Source organism: Bemisia tabaci, chromosome 8, assembly GCF_918797505.1.
Source record: "Bemisia tabaci chromosome 8, PGI_BMITA_v3".
Lineage (NCBI taxonomy): Eukaryota > Metazoa > Arthropoda > Insecta > Hemiptera > Aleyrodidae > Bemisia > Bemisia tabaci.
The window spans coordinates 43,114,070-43,136,287 of NC_092800.1; the positions used below are offsets into that span (position 1 = coordinate 43,114,070).

At 37.8% G+C, this 22,218-nt stretch overlaps 1 protein-coding gene across 1 annotated transcript; it reads left to right on the plus strand.

Moving 5' to 3' along the window:
• The first annotated feature begins 7,213 nt into the window (after positions 1-7,213).
• LOC140225210 (uncharacterized) lies at positions 7,214-15,145 on the plus strand. Its single transcript, XM_072303223.1, has 2 exons — positions 7,214-7,423; positions 11,640-15,145. The coding sequence occupies exons 1-2, from the start codon at positions 7,306-7,308 to the stop codon at positions 12,101-12,103; spliced, it is 582 nt and encodes a 193-aa protein (XP_072159324.1). The 5' UTR covers positions 7,214-7,305; the 3' UTR covers positions 12,104-15,145.
• Positions 15,146-22,218: the final 7,073 nt, after the last annotated feature.

Consider the following 22,218-nt stretch of genomic DNA (forward strand, 5'->3'; position numbering starts at 1 on the left):
AGTAAAAGCACAAAATACAAAAGAAAAAATTGAAGTGCTTTGGACATCATTAAATTTGACACGGAACCACCTTCATTTTCACGAAACAAACATTATATTTTCCTTTAATACATATTTTTTCCCCCCATCAATTTGAATGAGAATAATGCAGAGTGTGCGAACATTTCAAAATCATGAGTTGAAAAACGCTGACTTCGCGAGTTTAAATGTTAGAGCCTAACACAGCGGAGCGGCGCGTGGTGTCAGTGCAACTTGCGCACTGGCGCCTACAAACCTAACAGAGATACTTCACGCATTGCGCAATGCGTGAAGTATCCCTGTTAGGTTTGAAGGCGCCATTGCGCTAGTCGCGTCGATTGCCCTCGCCAGCCGTGGCGCGCCGCGTAAATTTTTCGCATCTTTTTCATTCCTTCAATTTTCTGAATTATGCTGTGCTTGTCACACACTTGCGTTTTAATGGTATAGTTTTAAGAATTCTTACAATTTGCGAAGTATAATAAAAGTTAAAAAAAGAATAAGAAGAGAGTTAAAAATTTGAAACATTTTTTCATTCTAATACCGTTACCCCCTGATCAAGGATGAAATTGCAAAATTTAAATGTTTGATTGCTCAACTTTATCAAAAATTGAGTCCTTCAATGACACAAATACTCACAAAAGTTATCAGAATCCATGCACCGAAAAAAATTCTCGGCGTTTATACCAAGGTCCGTTGGTACCTTTACCATCTCACTTTTTTTACCAGTTATTGATAATTTTACCAAGATAGACAGGTAAGCTTACTTAAAAACCGGTATTTTTACAGTTTTTTTTCAGGTAAGAATACCACTTTTATTGGTAATCATTTCCGGTAACTTCGCCATTTTATCTCGGTAATTCTACCACAGTCGATGAAAAATATTGGCGTTTTTACCAAGGTCGGGTAAAATTAGCGAGCAAGTGCAATAATTTTACCGAGAATTCTTGGTAATTTTACCCTTTTCTTAGTAAATACACCGAGATTTTTTTTCAGTGTAAAAATGTTCTTTAGTGCTGATTGATGAATTAAGATTGAAGAGGTTTGGTTACACCATCTATCGTAATTTATGACGGTGTTCATCTGACAACAATGTCAGTGTCAGCTGATAAAATGTATATTTTCTCATAAGAGGTTAATAAAAGTTTTCAGTCAGTCTTTGACATCTACCGAGAATTGTTTTGGTATTTATTTATAATTACTACGTAATTATATATTTTTCTTATTAAAAACTAAGAAAAACATGGTGACCCCGACGTGATCTTCATCTGCGCAATTTAGAAGACGTCAACGAAACATTAAAAATTTTCATAAAAGTGGAATATACGGCCGAATTGAAAAGATAATTATCATCTTTTGGTTGAGACATGCAGTGATCGCTCGATCTCCGTGTCAATACCAAGTATGTGCAGTAATGGATTTGTCTCCACATACCTGAGCTATTAAAAATCGTGCAGTAATCGACCGATTTCCACGACTCGATTGGGCAATATCAAGCGGTAATTCGGCCTAATAATGCAAAAAGCGAAAAAAGCCAGCCTTTTGGCAACAAAATTTCATCTTAACTATCAGCTGTCAAGCCTTGAGAACTTCGTAGCACAAGAAAACGTTAAGTAACATGACGAACTTAAACATTCGTTATGAGGAAGCCAAGCAGATCTTTACCCAATTTTCCCAAGCAAATTTTGAACTTCAAATGATCGAACCAGATGTAAATCCAAATGAGTTGAGTGAATTTGAAACAAGATTCTACGAAACAATGATAAAAGTCTAAAGACACTAATGGAAGAAAAGAGAGAAGAAACTGACAAAAATACAAAAAATGATGCTTCTAACAACAATAAAAAAAAAAAAAATAAACTCTGGGGGATATGAAAAGTATGGCAGAACGTCGAGCCATTTTTCATTTTTCAACAATTGCGAAATTCTATCATCTCAAAGGTGCATTAAGAGGGCAAGCCGGACTTAATCGAACACCTAAAGCCACCGAAGAGAATTATGACATAGTATGAACTCGTTCAGAAACTCCTGAAAATGGATGATATTATAACCTGTTATCCTGTCCATCTTTCCGAAAATGGTATGAAAAACTACTATTAAAATTTATTTCAGTTTTATATGTTTTATAGTCAAATCATCGTACGATTTAAGTATTGTTGAACTATGTTCAACGATTGGATAACGTTAATTTAGGTTGGCATTGTTGCCAAGTAAGTTGCAACATTTGCTACAAAATCACATCTAAGCCTATCTAAGCGGAAGTGCATTTAGGCAATAAAGACCTAACGAAGCAGGTATAGGCAACAACGTCGAAAGACAGTCGTCTCAAAAAGAAAGCTTGACTCCAATTTACAACCTGAGTGAGAAAAAGAAAAAAGTATAAATTTGAGTAAGAAGAAATAACCTACATGCGAAAAAAAAAAGAGTGTAAATCTGAATGAGAAGAAAAAGTATGACCTAAGTGAGCAGAAGATGTTAATGAGGTTATGATCAGAGACTGATTGTATGAGTTTTAAAATCGAGCATAATGGAGAAATGAAGCAAGTTTAACATATATGGATTTAACTAATTCTAATTTATCATCGTTGCGGATTAATTATTATAAACTATTTTAACATCATGGTGAAAATAATGCAAAATTAATAATTCCTCAGTAAATTATTATGACATACATAAAAATCGATTTAATAGCGCTCTAATTGGAAATCGAATTCCAAAAATTTGGGATTCTCTTTTTGGTGCGGAAGGAAATCATCCAAAATGTATGATGTATTTATACTTTCAATAATCCTCTTGAATAGAGATGAAAGACTTGAGAAATTCATTGTGAGAAAAATTAAAGACATTTAAAGAGGTATTTAACATTAAATTTAGAGCTGAAAGACTGTGAAAGACTAATAAATACTGCTGAAATAAGGAAATAAAGAAAAGTTAACAACGAGTCTGAGTTCAGTGTTTACATAAGAGTGAGATCCTTATTGATCGAATGTGCCACAGAGTAAAGTTCAAGAAGCATTAAAATTCTCGTATTGGCGATTAGTAGTATAAAGCTATTCTTATTTCTAGCTGGAGATAAGTGGCATCTCTGGATAAGAAAGAACGTAAATAGGATTTTACACTAGGTGTAGAAGCAAAACGGATTAAATTATCTGATATTATCAGACATATCATTATGATCTCAAATTAATATCAATGTGCAAAATAGATAGTTCGTTTTTCTGTTTCTGTTGTCATCTTGTTTCAGGCAACATACTATCAACTAAGAGCAAAAAATACTGCAGGAACTAAATCGAGCCTATCCATATCCTCTGCTGTCCCGTCCGTCCTATGTTCTCCTGTCCATCTTGTGTTGTCCTATGTATATCCTACATCCTATGCATGAAATCTTGTATGAAACCCTGACTGAATGCTCATCGCCTATCGATGATGAAAAGAAACGCAAAAGAGAGAAAATAATGAACAAAAACAGAAATAAGAACCAATCCTCCTTTAACTTCCTTTATCTCTAGACCGCCTAGAATAACGAGCAGAGCAGAGAGTACTTTAACATTTACAATTTTATACAATACTATACATATATTGTACATACTTTAACAATTTTATTTGGCCAGGAATGATTATTCAAGAAGAATAAAAAAAAAAAATCATCACCTGTGATCGATTACCCAAATCAAATGATTGACATTTGAAGTCTAATGTGAAAATCAATCATCAACTTCAAACAATCTCTAGATGAACTTGAGACAAACTGACAGAGCTTATCGGAAAAGAATAGATTAACATCGGAAAACTTCGGAGAAGGCGACAACAATCATTCTGTCAATGCTTATTCAAATCAAACAAATCAGAATTCAATCATACATTGCACTCTTTTTCCCTTGCCTATGTTTTTATCCAATGGTTTTTCATATGGTTAAGGTTTTTAATGAGGCAGTATTTCTTGTGGATAATGAAGTTCATAAAAATCTATTCCATGCAGTGATCGATTTGATCTCCGTGGGCTAATAATTCCATGCAGTGATCGATTTGATCTCCGTGGGCTAATGATTCCATGCAGTGATCTATTTGATCTCCGTGGGATAATAATTCCATGCAGAGATCGTTTTAATCTCTGTGGGAATAAATCAGTTCTGAAACACTGGACTGTTCGACTGCAGGGGACGCCCGTAAGACAGTCACATTTTAACTGCAGGGGACGCCCGTAAGACAGTGGCATTTCAAATGCAGGGGACGCCCATAAGACAGTGACATTGTATGCATATAGCAGCACAAAAATTGCATAATTAGCATATATGGACGTATTTATGCTAAAAGGAGATATGTGCAAGTGGAAAGATGGGGTGTGCTCGTTAGTTGGGCCATAAGAAACAATGTAAAAGTGGATATAGCTCCTTTTGAGAAAATTGAAAAGCGGGATTTTCTATTAAATCAAAAGGAGCTAAGCGCCAAAATATGCTTACTCATGAGCCGCGGGCATGGCAAGAGAGCGTTGTGGACAGGGCTCATGAGTTAAAGACACGGATCCGCGGCTCGGAGTCTCCATCGTCGCCGCTGACGTCACTGGCGCTTTATATTCCCCATTCATTCTTATGGCCCGACCACTAACGAGCACACCCCATCTTTCCACTTCCACATATCTCCTTTTCGCATAAATACGTCCATATAGAATTGTAATCACTTTCGCTCCCTCGGGAGAATGTTCATCTGACAACAATGTCAGTGTCAGCTGATAAAATGTATATTTTCTCATAAGAGGTTAATAAAAGTTTTCAGTCAGTCTTTGACATCTACCGAGAATTGTTTTGGTATTTATTTATAATTACTACGTAATTATATATTTTTCTTATTAAAAACTAAGAAAAACAACGGCATTCAACTTGTATTTAAAGAGTAAAAGTTAGAGTAAAAGTCGAGTTTTCTCCCGAAGATTGATCAATTCGTCGCTTGGCTGACACAAAGGCGTAACTACAATTTGAGATGAACCTGGGAAAGCATTGAGTTATATCCGACAGGGCTCATCGCAAAGTGTAGTTACGCCCTTATGTCATCCAAGTGACGAATTATGCATTAAATCTTATGGATAAATAAAGCTTCAAATTTTCCAATAACCGCAATTTCAACTTAAAATGGGTCGGTGGCACAAAAAATACCCCATTAAATAGGATCTGCGGTACTTCTCCCCGCTCCACAGGAGCGTTTGGAGATTGCCCTAGCATCAAAAAAGGGCCCCCAGGTGGCCTCTCCCAGAAAGTTTGAAAAATTGAGTCGTCTCAGGAGCAATTTTGAGCTGTTTCCGCCGAGCATTGGTCCAATTACAATTTCAAATATGAAAGTTATGTCGCGCACTTACTCTGAAAAATTTCCCAAATTTCTCAGGAGGGGCTGGATAGAATTTTAGGAGGGGGACAGGACCTGGCTCCTGGCCTCCCTATTTCGGCCCATGACTGGATGTTGTATGCGTGTGGTTTTTTACTCTCTTCGTGCACATAGTATAGATCCATCGTTCAACTCGGTCCGATTTCAGTTGATGTTGCCCAATGTTAACGCAATCGAACAAAGCGTTTGTGTTTCCGATTAAAATCAACCTCAAAAATGTTTCATTCACGGCTGCAAGTTCTCGCGCAGATCGAACGATTAACATCGGCAATGCACCATTTCCGACGACGATTATGCTAAACGGACGATACAGAGGGTCAAAATGAAAAAAAATCTGGCTTCAGCTCAAGAAATGGTCGACGGTTGGCGTACTTGACTTTGACTCTAGAGGTTGCGGGTTCGATAACTTGTGAAGCATCTTCTCGAGGCACGAGCCGCTGACATAGCGCGCGTGCCAGTGACTCCCGCATACCGACCGTCGCTCCCAACCATCTAATACCGAAGCGCCCGCCGTGGACTGAGGAGCTTGCAGAATACCCAGATATTTATTTTAATCATCCAAATAAAAAAGATGAATCCATCATAGAATAAAACCTGGTTCTGATGGAACCTTCTCATTACGAAAAACTGCTCTGAACGAAAATTTCCTCTGTGGATTTGCCATGATAATGTATGTAAATGGACCTGATAACAAAAACTAGAGTCCCTTTATACTGAGAGTAAAGACAATGCGAATCCATCTCTGATTGGTTCCCGTATTTTAGGCCTACACAGTGTCACAAACGTGAATAAACATTACATTTTCAACAATTGCAAAGATGATGAACTGGAATGGACCGGGGAATTAGGGGTACGACAAGGAACAAATGGAATGAGAGATGGAACGGAGACAGGGATTCGGGAAAGGGTTGATCAAAGATTACAAAAATTGTCCGATCTGTTTAATCTTTATTCCCGTTTGTTACATCCATAAGCCGCATTGTTTCAACCTGCTGATAAAAACAAAATTCCTTCACCTCATGAGTAATCTTATGTCATTGGTCAAGTGTCAGTGTCACTCTGCCGTGATTGCGAAAAGAGCAGTAAGTGTCAAATTTTCGAAATCGAGTCTCCTTCAAAATTCCTCCGAGCTATTTTAGATGAAATATTTGAAATAGCTACACCAGCAAAATTAATCCTACTTATATGAAACCGAGATTCAAGAAAAAGCCGTAAGTGCCCAAAAAATGACGCAGTTTCAGGAAAAACAGTAGCAAGTGACATTATTCCTCCAAAGAGCCAATGAAAATGGTGTTCTCAAGTACAATGTCGCCCTCTTCTGCCAATGTCTAACATGAAAATGTGTTTGTTGCGTGCCCAAAACACAAAGATGAAAGTATGTATAGAGGATAGCACTTATGGCTGTCTTGCCTAACACTAGCCTAACATGAAAATGAACGATGCGATGCCCTTTTTATGTAATTGAAATAAAATCAGTCGATTTGCAATCATCCAAACGATTTCTAAGAATCTTTCGGATGGTTAGTAGCAATTTGACAAAGAGCGTAAGATTCTCTCGATAAAATTTTCCACTCCGACTCTTCTGAGCCCGTTTTCTCAAAACTTCATTTTTTGCACTTACTGCTCTCTTCGCGATCACGGCAGTGACGATGACATCAGCCGCAAATCGTATTTTTTCAGCTTACATAGCGAACCCACCTGAAAAAACTGGCATTGATCTGTGTGCGCAATATCACTTCACGGAAATGCGCATTATATTCCATACACTTTATAAATATGTACTAACAAGTATAAATATGTCACAGTACATGTGGGTACATGTGTGAGTACATGCGCGATCGTCATTCTGTTGACCTTTGAAGTTTTAGGTTTGGGAGCTAGTGGTGGCTGACATTGTCCCACTGGAAAGCCACCATGGCTCTCAGTCATTGTGGTGAAATTTGGTGCCGAAAATTTACCATGTTGTGCGTTTTGAAGGGAGTACTCTCATTTTATGCGGTGGCTCTCATATTTACAGCATATTTTGCCGCAGGTATGACTTGCTTTTATATTATATTTCAATGTGATTGTCTTACATGTTGATGGCTGGAGGCGATTCAATTTGAATTTACTCTTTAGAGCAGGTCGCACGATTATTGCTTTGAAAGTCATCGAAAGTAAAGCTTTCGAAGAGTTTAAACAGTTTTTTCATCTACGGTAAAAGCTCGTTAAGACGAAAAATGAAGGGACCGAAAAAAATTTTGTCATAAGCGGCTTTTCGTCTTAACCGTTCTCCGCTTAAGACGAAATTTTTCGGCATAAGCCAAAATTTGGAAGCAGTTTTAAATTTTTAAATTTTATTCAATACGAAATCCAAATTTTGAATTTTTTTAAAATACGCACATCGGTTTATCGTCAACTGTCGATTGCATCTCAGTCATCCAGCAAAACAGAGGATACCCACGATCTACTCTCAGCCTACTCTTTTTATGTCAAGGTACGTAAAACTAAGTCTATTTTTCCTAAGAACTGGCTCTTTTTTGTCGTTTTTACCCAATTTCAGGGGAAAAAATCGGAAATTTTTCTTCGTCTTAACCGGCTTTGGTTACGGGTCAAAATTTCGAAATTTCGTCTTATCCGTATTTTTTTTACATTGACTCTAATGGAAGTGTCAAGGGACCGAAAAAAAATTCGTCTTAAGCGGATTTTCGTCTTAACCGTATTTCGTCTTAACGAGCTTTTACTGTATCTGTGTACTAGTATTGATAACTTTTTCAATCGACTGCAAATAGATGAGTAGATTGGAAATAATGGATAGGAGCAGTTACATGAGTTCTGAAAATAATCAAATAATGCGAAATGAAATTCATAATTAATTTACTGTCCCTCGATCGACCAAAATGCGTTTAATTGACTCCGTCCCATAACAGATTTGTTAAATTTGGTCCTTCATGCTTTGCATCAATATTCACTGGTTTAATACTTACATTGAAGCAGGACGAAACATATCGAGGGCAGTGGCGTGGCGTGCTTCGCGATATATCGATTGTTATGCCATTTAAACTTATGGCAAAGGATCGATAAACAGGGTGTTCGCAGCGAAGACCTTAATAATCGATTCTTTACCATAGGTTTAAATGGCATAACAATCGATATATTGCAAAGCACGCCACGCCACTGTGCGAAACCACGTATCTCCGTTTGCGACGGTGCAAACTTCCTATGATACTTCATTTTTTCTTCGAAAATCTAGCCAATATAATTTTTTGAAAATTTACTCAATTTTTCCTGTCTGCTGGTAGAATATTCTGTGTAAATTTCAAGCTAGAAAGTTGGCTTGTTTATCTTCGGAAAAATAAAATGGGAGTGGAATCTTTCAACACCGCAATACATTATTTTGTAAGTGATAATTAGGTGCAGCATGCGGCTCAACAACTTTTCAAACATTATTTTACACTTTGCTCATGAATGCTCAATTGAGCAAATTAAGAAAATTCAAACAATTTGTCTTCGAGAAAATTTCCGAGGTGACACCACTGAGGTGTTAGGATCAAAGAATGGGATTTGTAATGGTGAAAAATGGTTAGGAAAAAAAAGCATGAATCCATTTTTCTTTTATAGGAAACCCGTATCAATATGTTAACTTTGACCTTTCAAATTTCAGGTCTAATTACACTCGTAAAACCGTAATTAAAAATTCAGCTAAAAAAAATCCACTATGCCGAAAAAATCAATGTTTTTTGTTCAATGACTTTATGACCTTTTAGTCGCGCGTGTTTTAACTTTAAAATACACAAGATTGCAAGAGAGGCTCAGAATATATAGGGGTTCAAGAGTTTCGAATTCAGTTTTCAGTAATCCATACAACACGTAAGTATATGAAGAAGACATACTGGTCCTATTAATATTGATAATTCATTCGTCACGATAGTTGTAACGTGATTTTGATCTAGTTAAGTGCAGTTCATTAATGTATGAGTTTTACTATTTGTGTGCTAGGAAGTCTCTCATATAGCCTGTTTAAGACGAAGCTTAAGGGATTTTAACGGTTTAATTGTTCATAAAATTTGTTTAGCTGATGGTGTCATCAGCTATATGTTTTTAAACTTATCTTCTGCAAAGTAAGACAGTATTTGAGGAGTACCACGCTATAGCATGAAAGATTTCACCAGTGAATTCTTGCGAAGATATTTATATGTTCTATTCAATACAATTCCAGGGTTGGCATGACCATAGATGACCACGCAGGGCTAAAAATTTTGTTCATCACGCTTGAAAATCCCCACCATTTTTCTATGAGCGGGAAAGTTTGAATTTTCCTCACCGAATAAGGTTTCAGGACATTTTGTCAACGATTTTTTGTCCGCGCACCTTTTTTGTCCAGTAGTTTAAGCCCACACGTAAAATAAGCAACAGTGACTTGGTCCAAGCGTTATATTTTAGTCGGTTTGTAAAATTATACTGACAATATGGAAATGAGAAATTGAGAGAGAAGGAGGTGTTGTTATGGTTGCTCATTTTCTAAATGAAATGTTTTTACTTTCTCCTTTTGAATCATCTTTTTAAATTGTCAATGGTGAATGTTTCGTTTTATTCCTATCCTTAAAATATTCGATGTACAATATACCTTATATATGTATAGGTACTTACTTTCATTTTTTAAATTTTTTCTTTACGAAATTTTTACTTCATTTTGAAAACATTTACATTTTTAAAATGTGACAAGTATTTGGAAAACCTTTTCCAAGCGACATTAATCTCAATGAGCCGCAGTTGTGCCGACAGAAACTGCAAAAATGAATAAATGAGGAAAAAAAAAATCAAGAAGCACGCAATCTTTAGTTTTAACCCATTGTACATCGATCTTTTAGAGTCAAATACGTCAAACTTTAAGCGTTTGGTTGCGCGTACATCTCGCTGCAGCAAAATAAAAGCACAAAATGTAAAAGAAAAAATTAAAGTGCTTTGTAAATCATTGAATTTGACACGGAGCCACCAATATTTAAAAAAACACACATTATATTATTATTATCCTTTGATGAATTGATACATATTTTTTTGCCATCAATTTAAATGAGAATAATCAATGCAGAGTGCGCAAACATTTCAAAATCATAAGTTAAAAAACGCTGACTATGCGAGTATACATATTACAGCCTAACAGAGCGGAGCGGCGTGCTGCCAGTGCGAGAGGCTCACTGGCGCCTACAAACCTAAGTGGATACTTCACGCATTGCACAATGCTTGAAGTATCCACTTAGGTTTGTAGGCGCCAATGCGCGTTTCGCGCTGGCACAGTATCATACGAAATTGAACGTATTAAGAATGACAGGCATCCTTTAAAAGTACAGATCTTTCCTGGCAAAATAAATCAAGATACTTATCGCACACAGGAAAAGTTTAAGAGCCTTTTGCTGAGGCAAATATAGAGGTTTATCCGGTTCATAGGTATAACAAGGTGGGAATTTCTTGAAAGATAATTAACTCCTGGCACACCAAAGAGGTGTAGAGAGTTTTAGTGAATTTTGTCTCATGGAATTGACGCTCCCCCATTTTTACCAAAACTCTCAACTATATATTATTCTCCGTTGGACCAAACAGACAAAACAAAAAACAAGCAAACCGTCATTCTTCCAAGACATTATACATTTTCATCCAAAAACGTCGTGAGCAACCGTCGTTTGTATTTACATGTGGGTCAATTAACTTTGGGTCTCAATTGGCACGTGGACCAAAACTCCTGTGCCGAAAAAACGCGTGAACGTAAATTATTGGAAAAAACAGGTGCGCGGACAAAAAATCGTTGACGGAATGTCCTAAAACCTCCAATAAAGTTAATATCTTAGTTAGGGGGTTACTTTTACACAAGCAGCAATGATCGCAGTAAGTTGCGATTTGAATGGGAAACGTATCATCAGCGGCGATTTATCGCAGTGTTATCCGACGAAAAAAATCGTGATAAATTGAGATAAAGTTTCTATTTTATCGAACGCGATTTTACAGAGATAAAATTGCGACAAGATTGAGGATGTTGCTCAGATGTTGATGATCCTAGCGATTTTATCGCCTGCAAAAACTCGTAAAAAAATCGCAATTTAATCTCTCAGAGCCTTGACCTTCCCAATAAAAAATACTACCTACTTGGACAGTATTTTTCGTTGTACGAAACGTAGTTTATTAGAAATTTTGATGAGAAAACGCATTTCAAAATGCTTAAATTTGTAGTTTGTCTAGTAAACTGGTATGTTAACGTTCCTTTGTTTCAACAGGTATGCATCCAGGAAACCAGCAACTGAACCAGCAACCGAACCAGCAACCGAACCAACAACCTAATGTCCCTCAATTGAACGCTGCCGGGCAACAGGTTCCACCACCACCAGCCGCCAATCAAGTTGCAATCTGTAAATTCAATTGCATGGTAACGCATGACTACCACGTATTCTACGAAAATGCTTGGCGCCCAGTTGCGAGTGGGTACCTCGCATGGGTAAATGGCCAGCCGAATTGCAAATGTATTCTGTCTTCGTACTTTCTGGACTTCTGTGAACAACAAGACATCGACCCCAGGTGCGGCAAATATTGGGTCGGGTGGCCTACATGTTTTAAAGCATGGGTGTGGTCAGCCACGAAAAACTGTAGGCAACTCGTTAAGACCAGAGGGGAATTGGATCATCTGGTGACGAAGTCACTATTGCCTGTACCTGGAACCAGACAAACTTTGGCTGAGAATTAATGAAGTTTCATCACGCAATATTGAAAAGCCAATCATATTATAATTTTGCTAAATTTGCTATAAGAACCTTTTATACGCAGTGTGTGCGATTAAAAATAACTCAAAAGCTGGGCGCCTTTGGCTTTTCTTCGAATGTAAGAGTCAGCGAATAAAAAATTCTTACGACTTCAAAGTATTGTGAAACCAACAATAAACTTTCTTCAATGACGAACTCATCCTAACTTGACTGTGGATTTTTCACGTGTAGAAAATTTAAATTGACTAATTTAAATGCAGCAGTAAACGCTAATCTGTGCGAGTTGATTTTAGGAACATTTAATAGACTCGATGTATTTTGCGTGAACTTTTCATGAAGGGGAAAATCTTGTACTTTCTTTATTCTTAATTTTTTCATTTTGAGTCTAGCAAATAATCGCAAAATTAGCTTTTAAGTTTAAACTCTAGTTGGTACACCAGTTCCTCTATTTCACACGCTTTCTCTGCTTTCACTTAGAAAACTATTCCTTGAAATAGTAGATTTTAATGCTATGTTATTTCAAGTCAGTGCGGATTTTTCGTGATCGAGTATGCATATGTTTTAAAGAACCTTTATTTTTCCAATTTATCTAACTAAAATAATTTCCATTTTGGCTAAACAGGAACAGTACACATGACTTTTGTGAAGCGTATTAAATTGAGTGAAAAAATTGATAATCATCTCAACATTGTCAACTTCTATATATCTTTTGTTAAGTGCGCCATTATTTCCTCCAAATTTTGCTTCTATTTATTTCTATTTATTTTAATTATTTTTTAGGAATCATTTATTGAAGAGTTTTCTTATCCTTTAAAAATTAGTGTCATTTAAATTTTAAGTTCTTGTTCAAATGTGGAATTAAAGGAGAAGAGAGGTATTTCGTGCCGTTATTGAGATAGTGAACGTGTATCCAACTTTCAATGTTTCAGTATTTATTTCCTTTAAAATATTACACCAATCGTTGATCTTCGTGAAGTTGTTTATTTAGAGAAATACGTGTTTGAAGTTTCGAAATTACATGGATCCTTATCGCAGAAAGAAAGTTCAAACTGACTTTTTGATGCTTGGAAATTGGAATTTGGGAGCAAATTTTTCACAAAACGTACATTAAGACTAGATTTACTTAAAATCATTAATATCTCGATCAGTGGCGTGGCGTGAATTGCGATACATCGATTGTTATGCCATTTAAACCGATGGAAAAGGATCGGTAAACAGGGTGTTCGCATGCGAACACCTTAATAATCGATTCTCTGACATAGGTTTAAATGGCATGACAATCGATACATCGCGATTCACACCACGCCACTGATCTCGATTTTGCCAAAAACTGCACTTATGCGCCTTGTCCTCCGAGTACCTCAATTCTCCTCGGAGAAAGAGGGGAGAGAGAGAGCGAAGGCCTGATATATGGGGAAGAAGGGGGCCGAAAAAGCGGCAAAAATGCTTGACACAATTTTAGGACGGTACATAAGTTGATCTTCAAATTCCCTTATAATCTTCCTGAGGATCGCAAAGTTACGATCGGACATCAATGATGAATGTTGTTGAACTCCTATATCTCGAGAATGTGACGCTCCTGCAGGGTAATAAGTTCCAAAAAAAACTCATTTGCGCAACATGGGATGCAAATAAAAAAAACTAACAGACAAACAAACAAAAAAAAACTCATCAGACAGAAAGCCGAGCTGAGTGCTCCGAATCACGCCACCGCCCAACGTGAATTTTGTCTCGAATCGTGGCACCGAGCGCTGTTCAGCGGAAGCACACTTAAAAATTTGACAGGAGCGCTCGAATCCGTTGGGGTAACTGACATCCGAGAAAAAAAAATTGCAAACAGAGAACGTCGAGAAAAACGGGAAAATGGAGGTTTTCCCGTAGTACGTCAACCCAGTTGATCGACCGCAGCTGTCATTATACACATTTTCAGCAGTGGCGTGGTGTGAATTGCGATATATCGATTGTTATGCCATGTAACCCTACGGTAAAGAATCTATTATTAAGGTGTTCGTTGCGAACACCCTGTTAATCGATCCTTTTCTATAGGTTTAAATGACATAACAATCGATATATCGCAATTCAAGCCAGGCCTCTGATTTTCAGTATTATATGAAAGAACGAACGAAATAACTGATGACGTCTTTTGCGTATTTTTCACCTGAACAGAGGCGCTTTTACGCAATTTGCGAGTACTTCCCGATCAGGGATTTTTTTTGTTTTTATTTTTTTTTGTTTTTTTTCTTTGATTTTCCATGAAATACGTAACGTTCTGCGGCCTTGTTCACACGAGTCAGTGCTGTCATTTCCCGGAATGGTTTCCGAATTTCGGAACTTTTGCGATTTCTCGACAAAACTTTACTCAGAATCTCCGGGTTTCCCAGAGTAATTTCCAGCTACATTTATAATTTCCAGCTACATTTATAATTTTCTCGAAATTTAGGGGTTTTTCGTCAGTTTGACCGATTATTATTTCACTTTTGACGAAATTTCCATCGAATCCGACGATCTTCGGAACTAAATCCAGGAGCATTTCGGAATTCTACCCCGAGATTTTTTAAAAAGATCGGAACTTTCGGAATTCGGAATTAATTCCGGGAACCCCCGGATTTTTGGTAAAATGAAATGGCAGTACTGACAAATCGGTACTTCAAATTGGGTGGTTCGAGCAGGTTATAGCTGAGTAATAACAAGTACCTGGAATAAGTTCGTCCGAAGTTCTACGAACTGGCTCGTGTAGACAAAGCCTAAGGAAAAGGAGCTCTATATGCATTACAGATGCGTCACGTAGGCTGGGAGGGGGCCCTGCAGGACTGCTTTGTGCAACGTTTGACATTGTATTAGCTTCCTTTTTTTAAAGAGGATCTCTTTTTATTTACTATTCTTACATTTTAATTGAACGTTTTTTAATTATTGCTGCTTACCACAAGCCCTCTTTTATAAAGTTCACAAGTAAAAATCGCGCAGAAAATGAAGTACAGAACAATAGTCTACTGATGAACGTCCGACGGACGTTACGGGGGGGGGGGGGGGGTAAGGATGAAATTTTGTAAAAAAAAAAATGAAAATTTTGTAATATTTCTCTATGACTTAAAGGATAATAAAAAAAATTAAAAATATTCGGACTACTTATTTTGTCTTCATGTTCTTTTTTAATTTTGCCTCTATTCATTTCTTCATTCAATTCCACATAACTGAGGTTTATCAGGGATTCTCCTACTTTGGGATTTTTCTGAGGGGAATAAGTTTTTTTTTTTTTGAGGGGCGTGCTGCAGGTCATTGGGGTAGGAAGGAAGGGGGTAAAAAAGGCACGAGTTTTAGCTTTACGTATCTACGAACAGCCCCGGAGGGATTTCACCCTAATGTAGCTGTTTTATGAGATGAAGAGGAGGATTTCAGGGGCTAAGATGAGCACATGGGGGGGGGGGGGGCTAATGGGTTGGAGAGGAGAGTCCGAGGAAAATCGGAGATGCGAAAGTGGGTTATGCAGAGTGAAGAAGATCGTGAGCACATCAATTCCGATTTTGCGGAAAAATCATCTATTTCATACGACACATGATGGAAAAATCTGGGCGAACGGTTGCGATCTGTCAACTCTGCGTGAGAAAGCTACAACGGCGTTGACTGTTTGAGCTGTGATTGACACAGTTCGAACTTGGCAACCGGTCAGACATCTTCGGGGACCCTTGCAATCCCCCCCCCCTTCTTCCACATGGTCCAGGGCCCCCTCTCCCTCTGTGTCCAGAGGCGTGGTCAGCTGCACTTAGCCACCAAGTTTCCTGAAATCAAAGTTTTTAGCCGGATAGATGATACTGATTACTCACGGAAAAAATTAAATTGCTGATTTAACAATTTTGTAGTTAAAAACACGGAGAAAAAAACTTCGTGCACGGGACCCGAAGTTTAGGTCATATGGATCTCTGAAGTTTTCGGATTGAGCATCTGAACACTTTAGGTCTAGCTGTCAAGGTTCGGATCACACATCTGAAACTTCAGTTCTTATGTCTGAAGTACTTCAGGTGTGAGAACCGAAGTATTTCGGATGTGAGAACCGAAGTTTTTCGGATGTAAAAACCGAAGTACTTCAGATGTAAGAGCTGAAGTTTCAGATGTGTGATCCGAACCTCGACAGCTAGACCTAAAGTGTTCAGATGCTCAATCCGAAAACTTCAGAGATCCATATGACCTAAACTTCAGGTCCCAAGCACGAAGTTTTTTTTTTCCGTGAAGAAAGTGACTGTAATGTTTCAATGTAGATTTTGCAACACAAAAATAATACTTTGACAACAAAAAAATGCTGCTTTATCCCCCCTCCCCCGCGGTTAAATTCGCTTTTCACTGTTGTAAAATGTACATTTGAAACATCGCAGTCACTTTTTTTAACAATTAAATTGTTAAATCAGCGATTCATTTTTTCCCCGTGCTGATGTACGGATATGATGATACTAATTGTTATTATTTTGGCACGTTAATATCTGAATGGAAATATAATTGGGCGTACTTCTGCTAAATAGAACTATGTACGGGTGGGAAAGAAGGGGTGTGCTCGTTAGTAGATGGCCGTAAGAATGAATGGGCATTATGAAGCGCCAGTGACGTCAGCGGCTACTGCTGAATCATTTACCGGGGATTCATTAACTCATGAGCCCTGTCCACAACGCTCTTCAATCAATACATATAACGATGGCCAAAGTGCGAAACCGGTGCGGTGGCGTGGCGTGCTTTGCGATATATCGATTGTTATGCCATTTAAACCTATGAAAAAGGATCGATAAACAGGTTGTTCGCAGCGAACACCTTAATAATCGATTCTTTACCATAGGTTTAAATGGCAAATCAATCGATACATCGCAGTTCACGCCACGCCACTGTGCGAAACCACGTATCCCCATTGTGGTGCTTTAAAATTACCGCGATCCTATTTTATTTTTCAGAGGGAAAACAAGCCAAATTAATTGCCCCGAATTCATACTGAATATTCTGTTAACAGGGAGGGAAAATTAAATAAATTTTTTTAGAAATTACGTTGCCTAGTTTTCTGAAGAAAAAATAAAGTATGACGGGAAGTATACAACTTTGCAGACGGAGATACGTGGTTTTGAATTTCGGCCATCGATAGGAGCTCATCAAAAGCAATAATTTTCTGCGGGTGTGTTTACAATCCTGAGGCGTCAAGACCCAAAAATCCAACCCTCAGAGCAGTGGCGTGGCGTGCTTTGCGATGTATCGATTGATCTGCCATTTAAACCTACGGAAAAAGATCGATATTCAGGGTGTTCGCAGCGAACACCTTAGTAATCGATTCTTTACCATACCTTCAAATGGCCAGATATCGATAATCGATCGTTCACGCCACGCCACTGCCTGAGAGTGAGCACCATGCTGCCGTGCTAAGGAAAAACGCCGTATGAGCCTTCAGACGTTGCCAAGTTTCATCCTATAAAAACCGAATTTATTGGGAAAATTGCGAATATTATTTTCCAAAATTTTCTGACAATTTTGTACACAATTTAATCTAAAACATCTGAAAATTTCAAGGGAAAATACGCAGGAATGATGTCAAAAATACGTGATATTTCAAGGGAAATTTGGCAATGGACCACTAGACAAGGTACGAATTTAAGCGATCTGATACATGTTTCTTAACCAGAATTTCATGTAGAACACGATTCACACAACGAAAATTACTGAAACCAACTCCTAACGAAGATATTAACGTTTTTATTTCATATTGGTTACGAGGAATTTGAACTGCCCGCTCACAAGAAACTCAAAACTCTACGTGAGTCAAATCGCGCACTACAACGGTTTCAGCGATCTCCTCAATCGAGCAATGTTCATTTCCCACCATGTGTTGTTCAAGCTATAAGCAATTTGCTATAGCTGAGCCAAAGCGTCAAGACTGAGGTTGCCAGATTTTTATATCGCTGAGACGTTTATGATAACGTTTAGCGCGCGATATGAATCACGTAGAGCATTGAGTTTTCATGAGCGGGTGGTTTCAATTCACGCATCAAGAATCATTAAATATCTTCGTAAGGAGTTAATTACGGTAATTTTCGTTGCGCGAATCGTGTTAAGCGTGAAATTTTGGTTAAGAAACATGTATCGGAATGCTTAAATTCGTACCTTGTCTAGTGGTCTATTGCGAATATTATTTTCCAAAATTTTCTGACAATTTTGTACCCAATTTAATCTAAAACATCTGAAAATTTCAAGGAAAAATACGCAGGAATGATGTCAAAAATACGTGATATTTCAAGGGAAATTTGGCAATTCTCGAATGTTCATACGGCGTTCTTCCTTAGCACGGCAGTAGAATGATGATATCTGGGAGGGATTTAAGTTCACCTTAAACTCAAACTTCACAGCCGACTTCCTCCCAGTCTTGGAAACGGCGCGTCAAAACAGCCGTAAACAAAACCGACGATGTGGCCGGTTGGAAGAGTAAAATCTCGGATAACTTGTGTGGATACGTCTGGGTTTATAAGACAGCTTTTCGAGTCTGTCAGGCATCAGGGGTGAAAAACTGAGAGCACGGGACGGGTTGACAGTAGTTCGTGGGTGAAGAAAATCCATCTGTTGATCCCTAGACATGACCGTTGGAAAATTGATTGTGATTCACTAACTGCGCCGCCCCACCACGCATGTTGCCGGATTTTCGTGTGAAATCGGATTCGAATGACGGCAAATCGAGAATTGAGGAAAGCTATGATTTTGTCACCTCCCGGCCAAAATATCTCAAGCGGCATGCGAATCTCTTCGGTATATGCCTTAATTATTTACGTAATTTCGATTGAAAGTAAGATTTCCTGGAATTTCTTTCATGTTATGTACTTTTGAACAGAAAAAAGTACATTTTCCGCGGAAAATACACTAAAAAATCTCAATTCATAACAGTACATTCCAAAGAATACGCTCCTGCTGTCTAGCAACTTAACCCTCTGTATTGATGTCCAATCAATAGATCGATCAATTTGTCGCTTTTCTAACGGAAGAGCGTTTTGCATGTTCAGATGAGCAGTGGTTTTTATATGCACTAAAAAATTGTTAAATAACATGTCGTCACCTCCCGGCTGAAGTATCACAACCACCATGTGACGTTTCAAAATTTTCACCGCCAATTAATTTTTTTTACAGAGAAATCGTTCAACGAAGCTGTCCAAAAATTTCACTGAATTTTCTTAGTGCTACCGATAAAATTCAGTGAAATTTTCAAACAGATTCAACCAAAAATTTCTCTGTAAAGAAATAAAATGGAGGCGGAAATTTTGTAACGTCGCATGGCGCTTGAGATACTTTGGCCGGGAGGTGAGTTAAACTGGTGAGTTTTGGTGAGTTATGGCGAACCTTCGGCCAACAAGTGGGAATATACATATACCTGTACTTTTGGGTCGTAGCTGCACCACTCAATCCTTGAAATTACCCTCCTGCTTCCTGCGTGAGGGTCAAAACTGTATCGAATTCCCTGTATTTCAAATTGCATCTCCTTTGAATTGAAGGGAAAACGGTGGGTCATTTATCTCGAGCTCATGAGAAACTGTGCATTCCGTTCCCGGGTTTTTTCGTTAGTGCCAAAGCGTGTGATACTTTCAGGCAGTTGCGTGGCGTGCTTTGCGATTTATCGATTGATCTGCCATGTAAACCTATGAAAAAGGATCGTAAGTAATTTGCATCGAACATCTTACTAATAGATTCTTTACCATAACTTTAAATGGGGATGTATCGATAATTGCTCATTCACGCCTTACCACTGCTTCCAGGCCACACAATGCAATGGAAATTTTAAACTTCTGCTCTCTATCTTTACACCAATCATATCTCTTAGGGAGTAAGTGAGAGACAATTAAGGGTTCGTATACACTAACGAACAGAACTTGAGACTGGATTGAAATGGCCTCGTGAATTCACCCATACAATTTTGGCTCATTCCTCCCGTACTGTGTTTAGTTATCTCAAAAATATGAAGGAATGTCCTGTCATAATAGACGAAGTCATCGATTGACACACAAAAATACCGCCGATTCTTGGTTGGACACCACGTCTATATTTTTTTTGTGATCCGATCATGATCGCTCCGACGAGGCTGAATTGAGTGATGCAATTATTTTAACTCTCAAGTAGCAAAAATTGCATAATTGCAAAAGTGAAGGGGTTCCACGTTTTCACCTCGAATTTTCACTCATCAAGATGTGTTCATGCATCATGCGTGCAGAGCATTCGAGCACAGCGCGCTCCTAATTTTAAAACTTGTGAGGAAAGTAGCTGGATGTTGTTCCTTACGTTACTTTCACGTTTTGGTATCTGTTGAAAAGTTAATGACAATTGTGGGGCTTGGAGAACCAAGCGCATAAGTACAGTTTTTGCAATTTTGAGAAATGCGTGTTTGAAGTTGCGAAATTACATGGATCCTTGGGGCGGAAAGAAAGTTCAAACTGGCTTTTTGATGCTTAAAATTTGGAATTTTGCGATAGAATTTTCCACAGAGTATGCATTGTGACTAGTTCAACTTGAAATCATTATTATCTCAATTTCTTCAAAAACTGCACTTATGCGCATTGTCCTCCGAGCCCCTAATTGAGTGATGCAATTATTTTAACTCTCAAGTAGTAAAAATTGCATAATTGCAAAAGTGAAGGAGTTCTCGTTTTCACCTCGAATTTTCACTCGTCTAGATGTGTTCATGCAACATGCACCACGCATAATGCATGACATTCGAACACATCGCGCTCCTGATTATAAAACTTTTGAAGAAAGTAGGTTGTTCTTCACGTTACTTTTAAGGTTTGGTATCTGTTAAATTGTTGACGACGATTCGAACTCGGCGATTTCATTCTTGTATAAAATAATTCTGAACTTTTCGGATTAGATTTGGTGACAATGCATAAATATAAGAGGAGATGCATCTTTAATTTGGGCGCGACAGGCCTCCTCTTGATGACACTTTTTGAAGCTGCCAACTTTACAGAGTTTTTCGACTCGGACGGAAGAGAGAGTCACCTCATAAATAAAAATAAACGAGCGGGAATCTTACAAAATTTTAAGTTTATTTGGTGGTGATTGAAATTAAAAACGATCTCTAGATTCAAATGATACTATTATCTACGTTTTTGCTGGCCGATTAGATTTTATAGCTTACATGGTTCGCATTGAGCAAAAATTAACCAGCGTGATTACAGTGTATTCAAGATTGTTTTCAAGCACGGCTCATTTCCGTCGATGTTAGGCTCGTGCCTCCAGTGGCGTGGCGTGCTTTGCGATATATCGATTGATCGGTCATTTAAACCTATGGAAAAGTATCGATAAACGGGGTGTTCGCAGCGAACACCTTGATAATCGATTATTTACCACGGCTTTAAATGGGAAAATATCGATAGATCGCAAAGCACGCCACGCCACTGCGTGCCTCTGACCCCCCACAGTCTTGGTCGACTGACGGGGCGAAAGTACTGTTATTAAAAAGATTCACTAGGCATTTAGTTCTAAGAATTGTTACAGTTAGTACATATTAGATAGTTTTTTCCCGCTTTTTACAAGATTTGTACTTTCGCTTCATCCTCTATCATCCATCCACCATCATCTCTCCTCAGAAGTACCTCTATCTATAAAGCGGTGTTCACCCCTATTCTATTGTAATAAAAGGAAAAAATTTGTAAAGACCCGTAAGGTCTAAAAATGGACTTAGTAATTCTTTATGTGTAATTACAAAAATAAATAAATAAAAAAAAGATTGTGTAAGGTCTTCTTTTTTTTAAAAAAAAAAATACTTAATACATGTACAGTATTGAAATTTACACAATTATTTTCTTTAAAAATTAAGAAGTAATTGGGAAGCAAAATCTATTTGCTGTTCTGGGAAATTTTTTAAATGAACAAGAAGAAGCAACATTTTAACAACACTGTAATCGCGGTGGTTCAGTTTTGCTAAATGCGATTCACATATTACATCTATTAACATTTTAAACGTGGCGGACTAAACATATTATGCCAAATAAAACAGAAGGACAATTTTATTGGGGGGGGGGGGGTATTTTCTTGGTAAAAGTGGTGAGCAAGAATAAGTGTCTTGAAAAAAAAAAAAAAAAAAAAAAAACTTAATGCA